Here is a 20,710-nt window from a genome sequence, read left to right on the forward strand (position 1 = left end):
CAAAATTACCCTCATTGCCATTGGCTACCCCCCTTCCCCCCCCCCCCCCTTCCTTTTCCATTTTCCGTGGTGAAAATTAGGGGTTTCTTTCGTAACCTCCCCCTTTCAATGTTTGGTATCATTTTCCTTGAGTGTAATTTCTTACTGTGACTAATTAAGCCAATTTGTCCTAAATAGGAAAGTGGGTATCACTACACAAAATATACAATAGAGTTTTTTTTTAGTTCTGATCTCTTTTTGTCACACATTGTTATTGGAAAAAAAATAATGAGCAATCTTCCATTACAACACTACGCGGAGGGAAACAAATTTCGAAGAGCTCAGTCTAGAGTGTACAGCTGCTCAATTTACAAATGGTATCTGATATTTTCAGTGGACGAGACAACAGAAGAAGTGAGAGTTCATATACAACCCAACTCAACATCGTCGCAAACCATCAAGCACAGAGTGCATTGTATAGTGCAACACAATTATTCGATTGTCTAAAATTATTTGTTGAAATGTGGGGTAAGCTTATATGCAGAACATCAGTGTACACATATTTTTCTTATTGTGATGTATTACAAGACAATAACTTGTATTATGTCATCACCATTGCCTTAGCTTTAGTCTCTAATACGAAATTATAACCCATTTGACATATTACCTTCAACAATTTCAATGCTGGAGAGATATTTTTAGTGTACATACACTATGTTTCTGAAAAAGCATCACTCCCACTACAAAAATAATATTCTTCGTATTGTATTTGAGAGTAAGTTTTTTTTTTGTAGTTTCAGCGTAATGGCAGTTCATTTTTACTGATTAGGAAAGAAGCAACCTCAATCAAGATTACCTTAGTCTAGACCATATGTTTAGCATCCTCAGTACACACCCACGCGCCCTGCGGATTTAAGACGGATATGCATCGCTTAAAGGCAATAGCATTTCTGTTCTCCTGTAACACAACACAACTTTGAGTGCTTCTTGCTGTGCTAATTTCCATACCACAGTTACCATTTGGTTAAGTCTCACAGAGACGACGACATTTCCTAATTAGGTTCAGTAATTGAATGTGCTTACTATGTACGATCTAATTTATTATTTGTTGAATAACCTAATTAGGAAATTTTGTACAAGACAATAGAAGTTCATTTCGATTGTTTAATTTAGTACTATTTTTTTTTTTTGCGTATGCGCACGGACTTATTGATTGTAAGAGCCTACTGCACAACGTGTAATTAATGCATGCCACTATATCTACACTCGTGGAATCGACTCATTTAAGACAATTAGCATACGGCGTACACGGCAACAAAAAAATAACGGAGAAAGAGGAGCTTCTAGTTGTGCCGACCAATTACGCAAATCTTGATGAGGAATACCTAAATACCACTTTTATCCAGAAGTTTCAATTGGTTAAAGGGAAGTTTTCCGCATCTTTCTCTCCATTAATGCGGAGTGATCATCACGTAAAGGTGGTTTACGCCTGCTCACTCAGAACTGTATGTACTTGAACTACACACTGCTTATTAAAATGCCGTGGCATGGACGGGAAAATAAAATAAAATAAAATAAAATTTAAAGTTTCGAAAAGAAGAATACAGGGTACAAACTGGAAGGAATGAGTAGAGTCTAAAAATGAAAAAAAAATGAAAAAAATAAAAAAATAAATTTTAAACTTATAGAGAGATGTGATTTTGTAACTATTGGAATGTTGGCTAGTGAGGAGGCTAATTTCATTTTACTCCACTTTACTTTATTTGAACAATTTGAAAACACACTCTTCTTTCTTATAGGATTGGGCTTTTTGAATAGAACAGAGTTGTATAGGAGGTATACTGGGTCATGATATTCGTCGTCTAATATAGTACATCGTCAATAAAGTTGGTCATTCAAATAGATTTCATCCAATAGTCCCATCTGAACAATCCTACTAAAGATACCTGATCAAGGTCGTTTGAGAGCATCTTACTAGATGAAAGATCGTCCTCGATGTCACAATCCACTAAAGACCACTTCCGCCTCTAACGAGACACATTCTCTCACATGTACCTTCTGAGTTATATCTACACTCCCATTAAAGGCGCGCGCACAAGGGGGGGGGGGGGGGAAAGGGTTGGAGTCGGGGGGGGGGGTAACTCATTCTCCTTCTCCCCGAGCCCCTCCCTTTCACGCCTATTTCGTCAAAATTAAAATGTCTTCCTTTCTTGGGGCGTAAATAAATCAAAGCAAAAGTCTAATAACCACAGTTGAGGATTTTTCTTAATTGACATAAATTCTTTTCTATACCGGCCCCAAACGCAATTTATACTTTCAAAGACTTGAGAGCGTAGAGAGTTGTTCCCAATTAGGAATAGTAAAGATACAAAGAGTGCAACCACCTACCTACAACCGACCTCGACACATCTAGTCTGAACCCTTTTCGACAAATACCAAATATAACCAAGTGTAAGGACTGGTGGGATCCATTATTTCGATAAGTACCTACGTATCTGCATTTACCTCCGTCTAAATATAAGGGTACTTTTCTTCTTCCCTCAAGGTCTCTATTTTACTCCTCATTTCAAACAAAAACAGAAACAAAAAAAAAAAAAAACCTTGTTGAAGCCCCTCTTTCAAGGAAAAGAATCATAAAGGTAACTAATCATGCACAAATAAAGAAGGGCATTGGATTACTATACCATTATTTTCATTAAAATCTTAATTTGATTTTTTTTAACAAATTTCCTAATTAGTCAATTTAATTGAACCTTCAATAAACATAAATACAATTTATGTAAAATGCATTGTATGTTTTGTATCCCTTTATTAATTTAAATTGATTATTTTAAATTAAGACACCCTGCATTGCATGTCACAAAGTTAGATCTCTCCTTTCAAATGAAAAGAATAATAAACACAAATAATCAATACTGCATATAAGCTATTTCTGCATGATGTACTAAATTTTAAAAAATTAACTCCTGCTCTTAAGTCCTATTGTTACATTGCCCCTCACCGAAATTAATTGACTAATTAGGAAATGAGTAGCAATAAAGGGTAACCATGCAATGTATGTACACAATGCACTAACGCCTAAAATTAAAATACATCACATCACACATACTTGAAAGGTTACACAAACTACTGAAAAAAATAAGCCAGTATCAAGAAAACCACACAATATCAGAGAGCCCATCTATGTGTTTGAATATCATGAAAATTGTCCCATATTTTGTATCCATATTGTACTTGACCAAATGAGTTTTCAAGGGATTATTCTGGAGAATATATAACCAGAGCTATATCCACCCTGAATTTCAAAAATTTTCTGTTTTCAGATTTCCTGTTCCTTACAAGTTTTTCTTTTTCCTAATCTAGTAAAAGACATCTTTACTACACTTCCAACTACAGTCCACTAACCAAAGCTGCTTGTGAGGTTCGAAGCTAGTTGAATACTCACAAATACTTTCTACAAGTCGCTTTACTTTATACCCACACTTCAATTGATACCCACTACAAGTCTGTCGCTATTTTCCGAGACGCGTTCATTCTTTTACACTCACACATATATTACAATTATACCCTCCATTCCAAACAAAACACACATATAACATATTAAATATGAGCTGCAACACTGCTGTTTTACCACCTGCTAATGGTAAGAAATTATGGAGAGTCAAAAGATCGGTATCTTCCTCATCTACTTCATCAACCTCAAATCAATCACAACCATCAGTTGAATGTCTCAACAGTTCATTGAAAATTGCTGCTGCTGGCTCCAAGTTTTCCATAAGGAGACCACCCATGAGAAGACCAAAGAATAAGCCAGGTAAACCAAAGGATTTTGTATTTGTTGACTTGTCGCCAGTCAAGAGCGACGAAGAGGCTCAATTTGACCAGAGCAAAATTATGCAAGGTCAAGAAGGTATTGCTTCTGCTGCTGCCACTGCTGCTGCCACTGCCACTGCCACTGCTGCTGCCACTGCCACTGCCACTGCCACTGCTACCCTTACTCCTCCAACACCATTCAATGAACAATTGCCATCTCCAACTGTCTCCATTGAAGAGTCAATTTTTGAATTGCCAGCTTTGAATGAATATGATGAATACAATGCTTCTCGATCAAGTTTGGGTTCAGCTGGTTCAGGTGAAACCACTCCAAGTGAAGAATTGGGTTTGGGAATCATGAACTTGGGTGTTGACTGGAACCAACCACAACCAATTCAACAGCAACAACCACAACCACAGTCAGCACAACAACAAATGCCACAGATGTCACAAGAGTTCATCTCTCAGCAATTGTATGGTTACCAACAAGCAATGTTGCAACAACACCTCCAAATTCAACAATTACAACAACAATTATTTGAACAACAACAACGGGCCATTGAATCACAAATCATTTCGGCAACCTCAACCCCAGCTTTACCACAGCAACCTCAATTCCAACAACTACAGTCTCCTTTCAAGGAACCACAACAAAAGCAACAGCCACAACAAACTCCATCTTTGCCAGCCACCAAAACTAGAAAAACTGCCGGTCAGTTGCAATTCAAAACTTACCAACCAAAACACCAAAGATCTGCTTCTGAAGCATGCATCAAGAAGCCAGTAAGGAAACCACATCACAGAACATATAGCGTTCCATTCACACCAGTACAGCCACAACAACAGCAACAACCACAGCAATACAGTGCCATGCCGATGCAATCAGTTGACTCGTCATGCTCAGATGTAAGTTTGGATGACTTTATGTTGCTCAATGACCAGATCTCAATGAACTTGAACTTGAATCAGCAACATCAACATCAACAACAGCAACTTTCTTCATTCACGCCGGTATCTGAATACTCGGAAGAATATGATGACAAGTTTGCCACTGCTGGTAAACCTAATTCCGCATCTTCAATCACAGCTTGTGGGTTTGAGGAGTTGTTTTTGCAAACTTATTCAAATATCAACGTCAAGGACAATGAAGACGCTGGTGAGTTTGAAATGGGCACTTTTGTGATCTGAGAAGATGAGACTTTGGTGAAACGGGAAAGTTGCTGGTCAGTTTTCGGTTTCGGTTTTTTTTTTTTTTGGTTCAGTTCTGGGTAGTTGTGATCATTTCAGAGTGTTTGTTGTTGCGTTATTTGTTTGCTTTTCTATTTCGGTTTTTCGTTGATTATACAGTTTTCGATTTCTTGGTTCAACTCATCGTCAAGACATTCTACCCTCATTCGTTCATCATCATTATGTCAATTTTAGAGATTCTTTCAGTTCACGCTTACTTACTTTCGGTTGTTTTCTTTTTCACATTTCTTTGATACAATTTCGGTCATACATTTACAAATTACAAATCTTTTCGGTTTCAGCATTTCCTATTTCGGTCAATTTTATTTGCTTTTCACACTTTCTTCGACGTTGCTTTTTCCTTTTTCCTTTTTTCGGTCGTTCTTCGGTTATTGAACAATGATGATGATGATGGTAATGGTGGTGGTGGTGGTGGTTTAGTTTTCTTGATATAGAGCCTTTTCCACTACTTGATGGACAGATATTTAATTATACAATATACATTTACTATGACGCTTAAATTTTTGCAACTGGCTGTAAGATATTTTTCAATGTCGTTTCTTAATACTCGTCGATGTTTTGGAAAGTCCGCGACAAATGAAAGTTTTTCCCCACAAATTGTTGGTTTTTTTTTCCCTAATTGGGTAATAGAATACCTCTTTAGTCAAGTAAAGCAAGACTATTCCCGTCATTGACATTCATCACGTAAATTAGAAACCATAGCAAAAGAGAAAGGATTTTCGCATGCCCCTACAGTGGTTTAGCTATATACACATTGGCATTATCATCTTCTTCAATAGTTAGCACAGAAACGCTCAACTCCTTTCAATCATAATTGAATAACACGCTGTTTAGCGTAATTGACATTCTTGTTCAATTTCTCCCTTAAGTGGAGCGATTTGCCTTTCACCTTTTGATTTTTAGCTTTAGGGGTAGGTGCAATAGATTTAGCTGTGGGAGACACTGATGTTCCAGCGGTACCAGTTACTGAAGTCGTAGTTGAATTATTCTCCTCTTCAATACAGTCATCCCAGTCAGCGTAATTTTTTCCTCGTTTATCTTCCTTTCCCTCCTCTACCTCTGCCTCTTCCCCTTTCGAATCACACTCGTCATGTGGCTCAGCTTCAACATACTCAACGGATTTTTCAGCAACGTGAATTATGGGGATGTAATCATTCGGTTCCTCAGGCTCAACGTAGTCATCCTGGTCCTCAGTAATCATGCACTGTTTTCTACCTTCAAGAGAAAAACTGGTAACTTTGCAATGACTATCTTTGTCAATAAACGTGTATGGGGACCATCTTGTGTCCAACCGCTGGTACAATAGCTCCAATTCAGGATTAGTTGCAATCCTGTTCCCAACGTGGTGCCACCACTCCGTGCTCAAACTCCAATCCAGCGGCCACAACTGCTCAGGATCATAAACATCTCTTGCAGAATATGCAAAATCCCAATTAGGTTCAGCCCCGTCATTATGGAAACAATTGGAAAGCTTGGTGTAATACGTGAAGGAGTTGACTATACTGAAACTTTGCTTGTCAACAGCATAGTATCGCCAAGCTGGATTGACTCCACCGTAGGGGCTGACCAGCGGACCAATTAATGCATGGTTAAATGCATTTTGCAATTCACGCTCATTGGTGCCGTCTCCACCATACTGAACAATAAATGAGTCCAATTGTATACACCCAAAAAATATGGCAGCGATGACTTTTGGTGAGAACCGGGCAATAATTTGTGTGAATACTTTGGTAGGTAGTGCAAGTGACTGATGGTTTGGTGGTAAATGAGCAATAATCCAAACTCGTTCATGATTTCGTTCTGACTCAAGCAACTCATTGATGAGGAATTTCCAAACTTCATATGAATCCACATTCAATACGTCCCAAAAGGCATACAAGTTTTTAACATTCCAAACATTGGAATTTAACGATATAATCTTCAACCCGAGTGATGTTTTCAATGAAAACCCGGTTTGTGAATATCTAATCTGCTTGGCGGTGTCGTGGTCAATCCATCCCAACTCCAGCCAGATATCAGCCAACAAATCAAATTGCCATTGATAGGCATTGGAATTGACACTCAAGTTTTTTTGAGGCAATTGATTCATGGGGAAAATGTCACGCGTTCCAAAAGTGGGGATCACGTCAACATTGTCCAAGTAATGTTTGAGAATCTTGTAACTTGTTTCTTGAGACTTGATGATTTTATCCTTGGTCATAAAACTTCTGTCGGAGTGGTCAACAGTTCCACCAGTGAAGATGGCGAACTCAAATGATAAATGGTTTTGGTGCAAATCACGGATGCATTGCATAGTACTGTTGAGTAGCAATGTTGGTGTGTCGCAAGTATACTCTCCAAACTGTCTTGCCGGAGACCACGTGGGCTTTTTGATCTTGGTGATATCCAAATATCTTCCCTTTTCGAAATGGTTCTTGCTGTAACTGCTATCGTAATATCCATCCGTATCACTAATTTCATTGACTGATGGAGCTTGATGTAAAAAATTCCGACTTTGTGGTACGCAGCACAAACTTTGAGTACAGTTTGCTTCAGCAAACACTTGATAATCCAATTGCAAATTGATATCGCTGATATGCAAGACATGGAAAACTTCGCCACTGCTGTCTGGAGGTAGGTAGTTTCTCGGCTTAGGTGGCCACATATTACTCATATCCACCTGTGGTGTTTCGGGCAAAATGTGGCAATTTTTATCATGATAATAACAGAAATAGTCACCGTCCAATCCCGAGGGATTCATTAAGCTAACCATCTTGGTGAAGTCGTTACCAGTTGCAGAGTATGCGTCATCAGGATAGCCATAGTTCATATGGCATTGTACTTCTTCATGATGCAGATCAACACACCAAGTGGAAAACACGTGTGGAACCAAGTCGGGTCTTGTCAAGGCCAAGAACTTACCCACTTGTAACCGAGTCTTGCATTTCAAACACTCACTCAAGTCGGTGGCTCCATCAATATCGTGCAACTCTTGCACTCCTCGTTTGACAATTTCATCATCCCCGAGAGTATGATCCGTTGGTGGGTAATAATGATTGCTTTGCAGTTGGCAACTTGGCCCAATGTGGAGAAGTATGAGAAGAGGTGCAATCAACATTGAATCTTACTCGTTTTACCCCCTGTTCGTCTTTGGCTTCCAAAAGTTTTTGCAACACAATTTTTAAATTCATTTTTTTGTTTTTTTTATTTTTCGGCCTCCGTAGGTTGGAACACCCCCCCCCCACCCATGAGTCTTTTAAAAAGAAGCACAATATCTATATGGTCTTCAGTCCTCTTACATGGCGTTATTTCAGTAACTTATAATACGTAGTAATACAACAAATGTTTACAAAGATCAATGAGATGTGTATATAATTTTTGCGAGGAGTAGTTTCCTCTAACCGCTGTCTCTTTTACTTGAGCAATTCTTTAATAGAATCAAGTTTTTCGAGAATACTACTTGATTGGCCGGTCAGTTTGAAATCCTCTTTAAACGAATCGGTAATATTTTCCACCAACTCCAATTGCTTAGCATTGTAAAAAGATCGAACACGTTCAACTTTAGCCGCATGTTTAGTGATCAACGCATTCACTTGTTTGCTAAACATCTCATTTTGCTGGACAAGTGTGGTTCGCATATCATTCGTGTGACGGACAACCGATTCTAACAACTCAAACGCTTCCTTGTGCTTTGGTGAAATGGTTGGGTCATTCTCGAGTTCTTTCTTCAAGTTGAGAATACGGTCGCTCAATACACTCAGGATCTCTTCTAAATGAGAAGTTGCGTTGGCAAAATCGTCAATATAATGAGTTGTTATCTCGCCTTGAGATGATACCGCATGTGCTGATGATTTAGGTGCAGCAGCACGCTTATAGGCTCTCTTTCCATCGTCGAGTGAGTCAGCACCATCACCCTTTGCGACTTGAAATCCATCTTCGTCGTGTGATGCAGTTCCGGCTGACTGTTTAGTGCGCGCTTGATAATTGACTTTGACAAGGCTGTTGCTTTGAGATTTCAATTCCTTTATCTTTTCGCTTAACTCATGCAAATCAAGCAATGCGCTCTCCAACTCATCTTGCGGACTATTAGGAGAAATGTGTCTGAAATTGTAATAATCGTCTGCATCAATCTCTGGTAAAGTTTGTGGAATTTGGTGAGTGGTGGGGTCGCCACCTGCTGCTTTTGTTTTACTCCTTTGCTGTCTTGCTTTCTTCAACGCACCAGCTAGTTGACGCTGTAAAGTACGAACAGTGGGGATGATGAAATTTGTGTCGTTGTTTTCTCTAAATTTTAAATCATAGTACTTGTTTTGTATAATTTCCCATTTCTTGCTTTGACTCAATGCACGATTACCAACGTATTTAAAAGGTTTGATTTCAACAATCAAGTACAAAATCAATTTCACATCCTGGTTGGATAATTTTATTCTATGTGGGTTTTTGACATTGTTGAGATGAGCTAGAGCTTCAGACAAGGTAGAATTGTCCAACTCGGACACGGATTCGGCATCCGTTGTGGGCGTTGTTACCTCAGCCTCGGCCAGTTTCAAACCCAGTGCAAATTTTTGTTGCTGTTGCTGCTGTTGGAGCTGTTGCTGCTGTTGGAGCTGAAGATGTTGTTGGTGTTGGCTTTGCTGATCAGTATGATTCTGCTCATGATGAGGCTGTCTGTGTCCCAAAGCAGCCACCGCAGCAGACGCAGTAGCTGCAGACTCAGCTGCCAACCCTTGGTAGTCAATTGACGCATGCTGGTCAGCCTTGGACGAGTTGTGAGCTATTCCTCTCAACAGTGGCAGGATGTTTGAGTCACTGGTTGATTTTTGGCGGTGTTGGGATCTCTCACTTCCTCTCAAGTCATGCAGTGAAGACATGTTACAGTGTTTTTTTTTTTCAGTATCCTTTAGACGGTAAATCGGAAGCGACAAAGTCTTAGTTGATCCTAGCTACTTGAAAGATGCTGTTCAATGTCTTTCAGTCGTGCTGTTCTTCCACTTCCTTGAAATATTGCAGTAAAGAGTGTTGAGTACCTTGATAGTAGAAAGGCACCCTGTAGGAAAGTAGATATATAATACAATTGAGCTGTGATGTGCTCTGCTGTGCTCTGCTTTGTGTGGGTGGTATGGATGATGGAATCGTTTTGTGGTGTCTGTGTATGTCTCTAATAACGAAGTGTCGAAGTCGTGAGTTTTTTCTGTCTCTTTTCTATTTGTTGTGACTTTGGTTTGAAGGAAAAAAAGGCAAAAGCAAAAGAATGAGAGAAAGAAAAAGTGTTGAAAGGGGAGAGAGAGAGAGAGAGAAACAATGTATTTCTATTTTTGGACTATGGTACACGCTCAGTTTATTTCCGTGTCGTGTCAATTTGTCAAAGTCCCGTTTTCTTGTGGTTACAAATGGGTATGGTTTCTACACCAGTCAGAATAATCAATCACTAGTTATTCAGAGAGGAATCAGATATACTTTGTTGTTGAAATGCAACCCCTTCCAAAGGAAAGTTTTCTCAAATGTGAATTGAGTGTAAAATCAGCTGTTATTTGTCAATGGTTACGAGACTTTCAACAGTAAAAACGGCGTATGCAACAATTTCATTACACAACCTAAACAATGCACAATTATAAAAAAAGACAAAAAGCGGTGGCTGTACTTGAGCGGCTCAGTTCTGTTGCTGCGATACTTTCCCCCCCCCCCCCCCCCCCCCCCCCCCCCCCCACACCCTCAATTCTATGCACTTCTATTACATTCTCTACATAATGTATATACACGTAAACATGACCTTCCTACACAGTCTTGAACACTTTTTTTATCTTTTTCAAATTGTAGCCCTCATTTAGACACAACTGTAGCAAAATTCTAGCCTTTGGTGGATTCAAATACCCACCCGCCACCGCATTATCAAACACTTTACCATTAAACTTGGGCAACCCACCAATAGGAACCATACCATCCATTGACCTCTTGCTGTATATAATGGGGAACCCTGGCTCAACCAAATTGTGCAAAAATTCATTCGTTTCTGCCGATAAGGAGCCAGCACCCATTGTTGCAATCACCAAACCTTTTGCATTCAATTCCTTCAAGGCCAATTCGATAAGCTTGTTGTTTAATCCTTGATGCGCATATATTATGGGCACTTCAGGTAAATCAAACTGCTCGTCTAACTCAAAGTGTGTCATGCCCAACGGCTTAGCTGCAGGGAAGTAGTACTTTACCTCGTCATTGACAAAGTTACCAATATACCCTTGTCCCACAGTTTTAAAAGTGTCTAGGGAATTTGCATTTGACTTGGTTATGTAATACCCTGCCCCGATACGATCATTCAATGCGACAAGCACCCCGCGCCCATGACTTTGTGGATGCGATGCTATAACAATGGCCTGGTACAAATTCATTGGGCCATCCGATGAGATTGCCGTGCTTGGCCTCATACTTCCGCAAAACACAATGGGCTTTTCCGTGTTTATAGTTGATTGGATGAAAAATGCAGTCTCCTCCAAAGTATCAGTCCCATGAGTAATGACGATTCCATCGTACTTGTTCAAATCCTTCTTTATTTGTCTGTACAACTCGGTGGCTTCCGGTAAACTCATGTCCTTGGAGTCAATATTCATAACCTGCTCGTACTCCAATATGCACGTGGTTGACAAATCAGGGATGTGGCTGAGCAACTCCTCGATAGTCAAATCAACAGCATAGCCAGCTGTTACATTTGATGATTGGGCCTTGGATGCAATCGTCCCACCTGTCCCTAAGATCTTAATGACTGGCAATGGCGTTTCTTCTTCGGTTGTAGAAGCTGAGATGACGGAGTTCGACCTGTACCTCAATTTGAAAGCATGATGGTCTAGTTTGGTGATGTCGGTTATTTCAACCTGTGGAGAGAAGCTTGCGGACTCTTCATTGATATTGGATAAGGGGACGTAATTGGTGATGGAGTTCTCCGGCATGGCTGTAGTGTGAATAGCTTGGCTAATGTTTGAAGAAAATAATAATAATAATAAAAAAAAAAGTTCAACAAAAGTCATCGGAGTTCATCGGACGTGCGTCTTTTCAACCGTGCGCACAAAGAGGGGTCATGACAGAGAGAGAGAGAGAGAGAGAGAGAAAGCAGAGGAGGTGCGACTGATCATCCAACACCCGAATTCAAGCACTTTAATATTTGTAGTGCCACCATAGTGGTATCCAATTGGCATAACAAAAAAAAAAAATAAAAAAACCAAAAATCAAAAAAAAAAGGGAAAACCACAGAACTGTAAAAGTAAGGATATGTCACTCTTTGTTTTCTTTTATGCTTTTTTTTCTTATTTTATTTTTTTTGCAACACTAGCCACATTTCATGACACACACACACATACACACACATACACACATAACTTCAATATACATCACTAACTCAGAACCATATGACTACATCGAAAGACCCTAACGTGATTGGCTCGCACTACCAAGTGGATGGCGAAGTTCATTCGAGAGTTCCTCGCTTGAGACGCAATATGCGAGGCGTACAAGAAGATCTTGCCAAGCGACTAGAAAAGAAAGCAAATGAGAATATCAATCAAGTTCAGCACAGCTTTACTGACTTGTCTGTGAATGATAGTGGAATGGGTGTTAATGTGACAATTGGAGGTAGAGGAGGTGCGGGAGTTGGCGTAGGTGTGGAAACGGGAGCTGTATTCTTGTCCAACTTTGGCTCTACTTGGAATATAAATGGTCAACATAGTACAAACAGCACAATTAGCATGAGAAATGTCAATGTTTGCGAAGTGCCTCATTTTAACCACCAAATGAGAAACTGCAATGAGCATCGAGTTCGGTTTCGTGAGTCTTCTTCGTCAGTGGCGTATGATCAGCTGTCGATTAGAGATTCATCTAGTGACAACGAAGCAGGACAAACACAGGAAGGAAGAACGAATGGGTCTTCTTCTTTGGGAGTTTCGTCAAGGTACTTGCAAAAAATGATACAACAAGTCTGCATTGCATTGGATATGTCATTTACCCAGCTGAGTATGAGTAAAGTTATTGATAGGATTAACGAGTTGAAAACGAGCCAATCCGTATCCTTTCAAACGCAAACCTGGATGCGTGAGCGTGACAACTTGCACAAGAAAATTGCTAATTTGGAAGAATTAGTATTAGAGAAGAAGAATACGATAAAGGTGCTCAATTCAGATGTCCAAAAGTTGAAACAGGTTGAATCAATGCAAGTGAAAGAGATTGAATCGTTGAATGTGCAATTGAAGGAGTCTTCAGTTATTGCCAACAAGACATTGCTGGAACTAACGGAGTGCAAATTGGCATATGAATCGTTTGAAAATGATGTAAATGCAAAGTCACACCAACAAGAGGAACAGATTCAAGAATTGGCAATTAAAAATGACGCATTATTCAAAGAGAAGCTGCAATTGACTCAAGATTTAGAGAAGCACAAAGCACATCATTTGGAGCTATTGAAAGCTAATGGCACGTTGTCGACTAATCTCGAGGTGATAAAACAGTCACATTCGGACGAGCGGAGCCAATTTGAGAAGAAGTTGCGCCACTTAAAGAAGCAAGTGAGTGAAAAGGATGTCAAGATTGATGCTCTCACTAGTCAAATTGCCGCCGTCAAGACCAAATGTAATCGAAGATTAACCACGATGGAAGAAGAGTGCAGCTTGGTGGCTGATTCCCGCGCCGTTGAAATCAAGCTTTTACGTGATATTATCAATAAGCATTTCGAAAACGGGACAGACAATTGGCAACAACAACAACAACAACAACAACAACAACAACAACAACAACAACAACTAAATCAGTACGAGTTGCCAACCTCACCACAACTCAGTGCTCTTGTTTTACCATCGTCAATGTCTGCGGGCCCCAAGAGATCAAAATCGTTGTCCATTCCAAAGAGCAGCACCAATATCCCACTACCATCGCCAAAACCCTTGTCCGGTGGACAAGATATCAAACTCGCACCTTCATCAATCCCAGTCCTCTTCCAGCGTCAACAACATCATCAGCCACTCGTATCCACATCCATCCCGTCCTCCACTAGCACGCTCTACTTGCACCAACTCTACGAAGACCGATACTTGCACTTGCTCAAACAATGCAAAGACTTGACCGACTCAAACACAATCCATCATTCAACAATGGACAATCTCCTCCTGATCCACCAGCACTATTTCGCCAAGTTGATTCCTCAACATGAACGATTGGGGTACTTTAGATTGTTGATGAAGGAGTATCATGTGCGTAAATTGTTGAATGCGGGTGATTGGAACTTGATTAAGAAGTTGGTTGAGACTGATGCTGGATTAATGAGCGATGTGAATAAGAGATTGAATGAGTTGGATAAGTATGTGTTGTGAAGGGGATGTCAAGGACCTGAGTTGTACAATTCTTTTTATTTCGCTATGTAGAGATTACATTTATACTACATTTTATTCTTATGCTTTGCCATGTAATGAAACTATACAATCAACTAAAAATTTAACTTATCGAGCTACACACTTAATTCCAGTCTAATCAAAAGATCCCACTTCTGCCACCTCACTTTGCTGAGCCACCAAATTACGAATCCCCATAAGCCTTTTTGACTTCGGATTCATAAGTCTTCAAAATCTTCTTTCTTTGCAACTTTTGCGCCGACGACACAAACCCATTCTCAGGAGTCCATTCATCATGCACCAACACAACGCTCTGCAAAAACTCAATACCATTCAAGCCTTGAGACTTACCAGTGGCATTCAAGCTCGACACAACCTTCGACACCACTTTCGGATCATCGTACGCGGTGCTTGAGTCCAAGCCCAACTGTTGCAAGACATTTTCCTGTGGCACAACAATGGCAATGGGCTTGACTTTAGTCTGGTCGGCATAAACACACAAGTTCAACACCAAGGGGTTGGACCTGTACACGGATTCCAATTTTTCCAAGGCAATGTATTCACCATTCAAGGTCTTGACGAGATTCTTTTTCCTGTCAATAATCTTTAATCCTCCATCCAGTTGCCATTCTCCAATATCACCAGTCTTGAACCATCCGTCCTCAGTGAAGGCTTCCTTGGTTTCCTTTTCATTCTTGTAGTACTCCTTGACGACGGGACCTCCCTTGATGAGAATCTCACCCTGGTTGTCCTTGGCATAGTAGCCAGCATCAGCCACATCAACCAACTTCACAGTAACTGATCCAACCAAGGAACCCAAGGTGCCCAACTGGAAATGTTTTGGTTCAACCAAGTTACACATGGCACAAGTCTCAGTCAATCCGTAACCCAACAACATGGGGGCAATCAAAGTGGATACAAATGTTTGTGCATCAATGGAGATTGCTGATCCACCATTCATGGTGTACCGAACACGTCCACCCGTGGCTTCCCTAACTTTTTTGAAAATGATATTGAAAATTCCCGCAGCTGCTTGTGGGGCATGGAATTTGTTCATGGTGACTTTATAATTGTAAGCTGCCCAAAACAACTTTTGTGAAATCGTTGGTGCTTTAGCCAATTTGGCCAAAACTCCCTTCCGCACCGACTCCCAAACGGCAGCAACACCAACCATAATGGTAGGCTTAAACTCGGCCAAATCGGGTTGACAGTTTCTGCACGAGGTTTCCGTCAAGGTCTTGACATTGGCGTATCCAATGGGGACACCACACCACAATGTCCAAAACTCGGCAATCATTTCGAAAATATGAGCCAATGGCAAAAACGCCACAACTGAATCACCAGGACCAATGACATCCCTACCGGCATTGGTCGAAATACCAGCAACGGCAGCGAGAATGTTGGCGTGGTTGATGGAAACACCCTTTGGTGGACCAGTTGATCCCGAGGTGTACATGATACAAGCCAAGTCTTGGGCTTTTGGTAAATGGAAATCGTGTTTTGATTGTGCACCCAATTCAATGATTTCGTCATAACTGATGAATTTCAAATTGGGGTTAACTTTCAATAATGCCTCTTTACCTTCCTTGGCTTCTTTGTAAAGTTCGCCTTTCTTTCTAGTATCATTTGGGTCAATTTTTTCTGCATGAATAATGTACTTCACATTCTTGGCCTCTTTCAATGGGTTAACCAATGACTTCAAAAGTGGGTTATCAGTGAAAATGGCCTCAGCTTCAGTTTGAACAAGGGAATGGATCAAACCCAGTTCACCAAGAGTATCATAAGCAGTGGCAATTGGAATATTCTGGAAAGTTGTAGCCAACATTGTTTGTAACCATTTGCGTGAAGTTGAAGCATAAATCATGACTTTTGAAGTTTGGTTTGGTTTCAATCCCAATTCAAGCAAACCTTTTGAGTAGTTTTTGATCAATTTCAACAAATCTGGGTACTTGATGTATTGATAAGGTCCCATTTCGTAATAAGTCCAGTCTTTGGAGATTTTTTTGGTTTCACCATCAACGTTTTTAGTAATTTGCTTGGTTTCAACGTAAACCTCCTTCAAGTCTCTCCAACCCATGGCGTCTCCATTACCATTTCTCTTGAAACATTCTTCAATAAACTCAGGAATGGTGGTCCCTTTACAGTCAGCGGGACGTTCGAGGGCTGCGTCTTTTTGAGCAGCTTTTCTTCTTGGTGCAGTTTCACCTGGCTTGGCTTCACCAACAGGAACAGTTAACAAATGCATGATTGGGAGAAGTAAGTTTAAAGGATGTGAAAGGTGTGTAGATATTTCTCTAAGAAGTTGTATGTAAAATAAGTCGATTGAGTGATGAGGTGTTTTGTTGAATTGCTGTGTGTCTTGTTATTGTTGTTGTTGTTGTTGTTGTTGTTGTGTTGCCTCCTCTCAACAAAAAAAAAAAAAAAAAAACAAAAATTAAATTAAAATCTGGCGGGTAAATCACAGGAAAAGAAACAAGGAACTCTTTCCTTTTTAAAATGGAAATTTTGTAATATGTGGTTGGCAAATTTGCTTTGTATTTTACCAGTGATACAAAAATAACACAGTTGGGGCGAGGGGCGAGGGTAGTAGTTAGTAGTACTAGATACTAAGTGAAAGGAAGGATGTATGAATGAATGATGAATGGATATTAGTAAGAGTATTTATATATTATGGTTGACTTTATGCGTGTGACATCAATAACTACAAGAAAAAGATTACACCCAGAAAACACCAAAAGAGGCAAAAAGTGGAGAAAGATTTTAAGAAGAAGAAGAAGAAAAAGAAGAGGTTAATCATCGAGTTTCAATTGAAAATTACTTAACCACATACAGTAAGAGTCGACACTGTAAGATGAGTTAAATGTGGAACCCGTAATAGCTCTTAAGAGTAGTTACAAAAGTAGAAGGGACAGTTACGGAAAGAGGCAAAAGCTTCTCATTGAGCGAACACATTTGTTTGTGTGCATGGACATAACACACTATACATATGTAAAAGGTCCATGTGGTTACACGTATATGCACTTGTAACGAGGGGAGCTCAAATATTACTTGTCACTGGCATTATCTTTGTTGTCTTTGACTCGAGCTCCTACTCTCTCAAGCGTTCACGCTCTTGCCAACTTCTGTTTGATTTAGCCTCACCCAGTGTGAGTTTTGTGAGTGTGTGTGTTGCGTGTCTTGTAATGCGTCTGCGTCTATGTATCTATGTGTCTTAGTGCGTTCTGTGTTACTACTACTAACTACGGAGATAAGAGGGTTTAACTCCTGTTGCCGCAGTAGTTTGTGTCATGTACAAATTTTGTTGAGCTTCAATACCACAAGACAGATATGTATACCTACACACACTGTCCTATATAAGAACAGATACATAGGGTACTGTATATTCTGTACCAGAACAGCCAGCATAAGAAAGTTTTAGTCGATGCAACTGGTGAAAGCAAAATGTGTTGTTGGTTGTGTGACTATGTATGTATGACTATGTATGTGGTGTGTTGTGTACCCCTCTTAATAGCCTCCTCGCGTATTATACTCTACACACTCATATAGTTACTAATTTTTGTGTCAATCAATACTATCAAAGTATATATACATGTTAAGTACTGCATATAAACAGGATTGTATGACACAATTAAAACTAAATTGTTATTGTTGTTATTGTTATTGTTTGTTGTTTTTTTTTGTTGGGTAAACACACACTCTCTAGCACTGTATACAGGATCATGTTATTCGTATACATGTATATATATATATATATATATGTACATATATATACAGTCTTGATGATGATTATGATAAGGATAAGGATAAGGATAGTACATACTACAAATGTACCCCAGATTATTCCCCATGTTCCAATTACAGCATGTCCTTATTCCATTTTTTCTAAGCCAACATAAATTCTCCATAACCACTTAAGAATGGCTTGCTTCTGTCAAGGTACAAATCTCCAAATCCACCACTATCCAAGACTCGTACATATACACAATGATATGGGGAAATGTACGTCTCATATCTACTGTATGTATTTACCCAGTTTGGTATAAATCAATTAATCTTTCGTGTCTTCTCTATTCAAAACCTTAAATGTCGAGATAATGTAAGTAAGGCGAAAAGATCTACACTTACATTGCCTTAATTGACCCTTAAGCAGTTGTACATTAATACCCTTAATCTATGTTCTGTAGATTGTGTAATCACTACTGATACGATATTGTGGTGATTTAAGTAAAATTGCGTTTTTCTGACCCAATTTCATCCATATACGCCTCGTGAACCATTATTTTTTTTTGATTTTGAAATACCTCGGCATAAACAAGATAAACCTGGTTTTCACGTTTTGCTACTATCTTCCAAATACTTAGTTAGCGTCAACAGCAAATTATTCGAGGGTACCATCACCCCACCCCACACGCCATACATACCTACCCACCGGGAAGGAATATGTATCGTCTTCATCAGTAACACCATAGTAAACACTACAACCACGTCAAGATCTATATTAATTATCGATATTATTACTACTATTACCACTCTGTTTCAAAATATACAAACACATCTTTACAACAAGCATCCTTGGCTAAGTCAATCTCTCTTCAAATCTCAACTCGTTATTAACTGGCAATCCAACCAACAACCTCAACAAATTCTCCAAAGCCTGTCTCTGCTTATTCAACCCATTAATAGTCTTGAATCCAGGTCTAGACAATGGTGCCTTCAACCAATAACTCAACAAGGTCAAAACAGCATAGAAGTCATGGTACTTGTCATCACTCTCTTGCAGCTTCTTGTATTGCACCCTTTGCAAAAACTCAGTAACCACAACCAAATCAATAATCAATGGTGTAGCCAAAAGCGAATCTTCACATACGTTGTGGATGGAAATCTTGTTGTGTCCACCAAGCATCAACTCGGAGTAGTATTCATCCATGGCCACTTTCGAGTCCCCGACAGCTGGCAAGTACTTGATGACGATACAATGATCAACCTTGTCACCCGACTCCTTATTGTACAAAATCTCATTACTCTCAATCATATCATCCACAACAGACTGTTTGGAAATCTCCTTTGATCTAAATTGCTTTGGCGCGGATAAATTGTACCCATCATTGTTTCCCAAATGGTTATAAGAAGCAATGGAAAGTGGCTTGATACCAGCATCAACAAGGAATTGTGCAAGAACAGACTTGATTTTAGTCTGACCCGATTTGAAATCATCACCACCAATGAATGAATGATGCTTTTCCGCCAACTCGATAACTCCAGGAACAAATGTATTTTGTGGGGATCCATTAATGTATGGTACGTTTTCCAAGATCGAGGCAACTGCAAACACAGTAGATGGAGCAATCTCCTCATGGTTGGCCTTGATGGCAGCAATCAAATTATCGGCAGTATCGTTAACTTTAGGCAACACATCGGCATATCTCTCGGTGTTTGCCGTCCACAACACAATCACCTTATCCAACCCGTTCTTGCTCTTGAAGTCACGGATATCCTTTCTAATCTTCTCAACATCTTTCCACTTGTCATCAGTCTTAATCTCTCCATTAACCTTGTTGAAAACGTTATCAGCCCTATCACCTTGATTAGCAGCAATAAAGTCTGGATAATAAATAGACTCCATCGGCTTCTTTCCCTCTAAATGAGGAACCAACTGTTTTTGCAAAGTGACATCCAAAACCTTGGCCCTCTTCATAGCTTGGTCCAATTCCAATCCGGAAATATCCCAACCATCAACAACCAAATCATTTGGGTTGACAAAGGGGACAATAGAGTTGAATGGCGCATAAACGTCATTTCCAGCAGCATCAACACCAAGCTTGACAGTTGAACTTTGAGTAACTGACCCGTAATAGTTCGGCTTAACTACACCTTCCTTATTCTCAAATGAGATGTTGTGCTTGTTGGCCAAGATGGAAGCGAGCAATGTGGTACCATTGTTTCCACCCAATCCAACTAGTAACAAACCAACTTTGGGAACCTTCAAATCCAACTTGAAGTCGTAGTCGACTGAGGTTGGAGTAACGTGCAATTTACCTTGAGAATCCTTTTCAACTAAGGAGTTTTCATAGGTGAATTTGGTGTAAAGGTGGTCATCCTTGGTGACGGATTTGGAAGACTTGAAATCAATGGACATTGCGTGTGAAATATGTTGAGAAACTTTGTTATGTAAGTGGAGAGGAAAAGAAGAAGAAGAAAAAGTAAGCAAAGTTTGATGTTCTTGAAAGGGAATTTCACCGTCTATTTATACTTTTTCTAAAGGTTTTCATTTCAACGAAATTTCGGCGAAATTTGGGAGTGTGTGTGTGTTTAAATCTTGCCTTTTT

At 39.7% G+C, this 20,710-nt stretch overlaps 7 protein-coding genes across 7 annotated transcripts; 2 read left to right on the top strand and 5 right to left on the bottom strand. All coding sequences in view use genetic code 12, as the record gives it.

The window, feature by feature from the left end:
* Positions 1 to 3,585: 3,585 nt before the first annotated feature.
* Positions 3,586 to 4,980, top strand: AGA1 (Aga1p; the record flags this gene model as incomplete). Its single annotated transcript, XM_051752485.1, has 1 exon — positions 3,586 to 4,980. One exon carries the CDS (start codon positions 3,586 to 3,588, stop codon positions 4,978 to 4,980), a length of 1,395 nt encoding a protein of 464 aa, XP_051608536.1.
* Positions 4,981 to 5,848: 868 nt separating this feature from the next.
* Positions 5,849 to 8,137, bottom strand: KGF57_003101 (uncharacterized protein; the record flags this gene model as incomplete). The annotated part of the gene is made up of 1 exon (XM_051752486.1): positions 5,849 to 8,137. One exon carries the CDS (start codon positions 8,135 to 8,137, stop codon positions 5,849 to 5,851), a length of 2,289 nt encoding a protein of 762 aa, XP_051608537.1.
* Positions 8,138 to 8,432: 295 nt separating this feature from the next.
* KGF57_003102 (uncharacterized protein) lies at positions 8,433 to 9,890 on the bottom strand (the record flags this gene model as incomplete). The annotated part of the gene is made up of 1 exon (XM_051752487.1): positions 8,433 to 9,890. The coding sequence occupies one exon, from the start codon at positions 9,888 to 9,890 to the stop codon at positions 8,433 to 8,435; it is 1,458 nt and encodes a 485-aa protein (XP_051608538.1).
* Positions 9,891 to 10,793: 903 nt separating this feature from the next.
* On the bottom strand, positions 10,794 to 11,960 carry KGF57_003103 (asparaginase; the record flags this gene model as incomplete). Its single annotated transcript, XM_051752488.1, has 1 exon — positions 10,794 to 11,960. The coding sequence occupies one exon, from the start codon at positions 11,958 to 11,960 to the stop codon at positions 10,794 to 10,796; it is 1,167 nt and encodes a 388-aa protein (XP_051608539.1).
* A 456-nt stretch (positions 11,961 to 12,416) lies between these two features.
* On the top strand, positions 12,417 to 14,366 carry KGF57_003104 (uncharacterized protein; the record flags this gene model as incomplete). Its single annotated transcript, XM_051752489.1, has 1 exon — positions 12,417 to 14,366. The coding sequence occupies one exon, from the start codon at positions 12,417 to 12,419 to the stop codon at positions 14,364 to 14,366; it is 1,950 nt and encodes a 649-aa protein (XP_051608540.1).
* A 202-nt stretch (positions 14,367 to 14,568) lies between these two features.
* Positions 14,569 to 16,629, bottom strand: FAA4 (long-chain fatty acid-CoA ligase; the record flags this gene model as incomplete). Its single annotated transcript, XM_051752490.1, has 1 exon — positions 14,569 to 16,629. One exon carries the CDS (start codon positions 16,627 to 16,629, stop codon positions 14,569 to 14,571), a length of 2,061 nt encoding a protein of 686 aa, XP_051608541.1.
* Positions 16,630 to 18,960: 2,331 nt separating this feature from the next.
* On the bottom strand, positions 18,961 to 20,520 carry INO1 (inositol-3-phosphate synthase; the record flags this gene model as incomplete). Its single annotated transcript, XM_051752491.1, has 1 exon — positions 18,961 to 20,520. The coding sequence occupies one exon, from the start codon at positions 20,518 to 20,520 to the stop codon at positions 18,961 to 18,963; it is 1,560 nt and encodes a 519-aa protein (XP_051608542.1).
* Between the last annotated feature and the right edge of the window lie 190 nt (positions 20,521 to 20,710).

The sequence above is a fragment of the Candida theae genome (assembly GCF_024610275.1).
Source record: "Candida theae strain CBS 12239 chromosome Unknown scaffold2, whole genome shotgun sequence".
NCBI classification, from domain to species: Eukaryota; Fungi; Ascomycota; class Pichiomycetes; order Serinales; family Debaryomycetaceae; genus Lodderomyces; species Lodderomyces theae.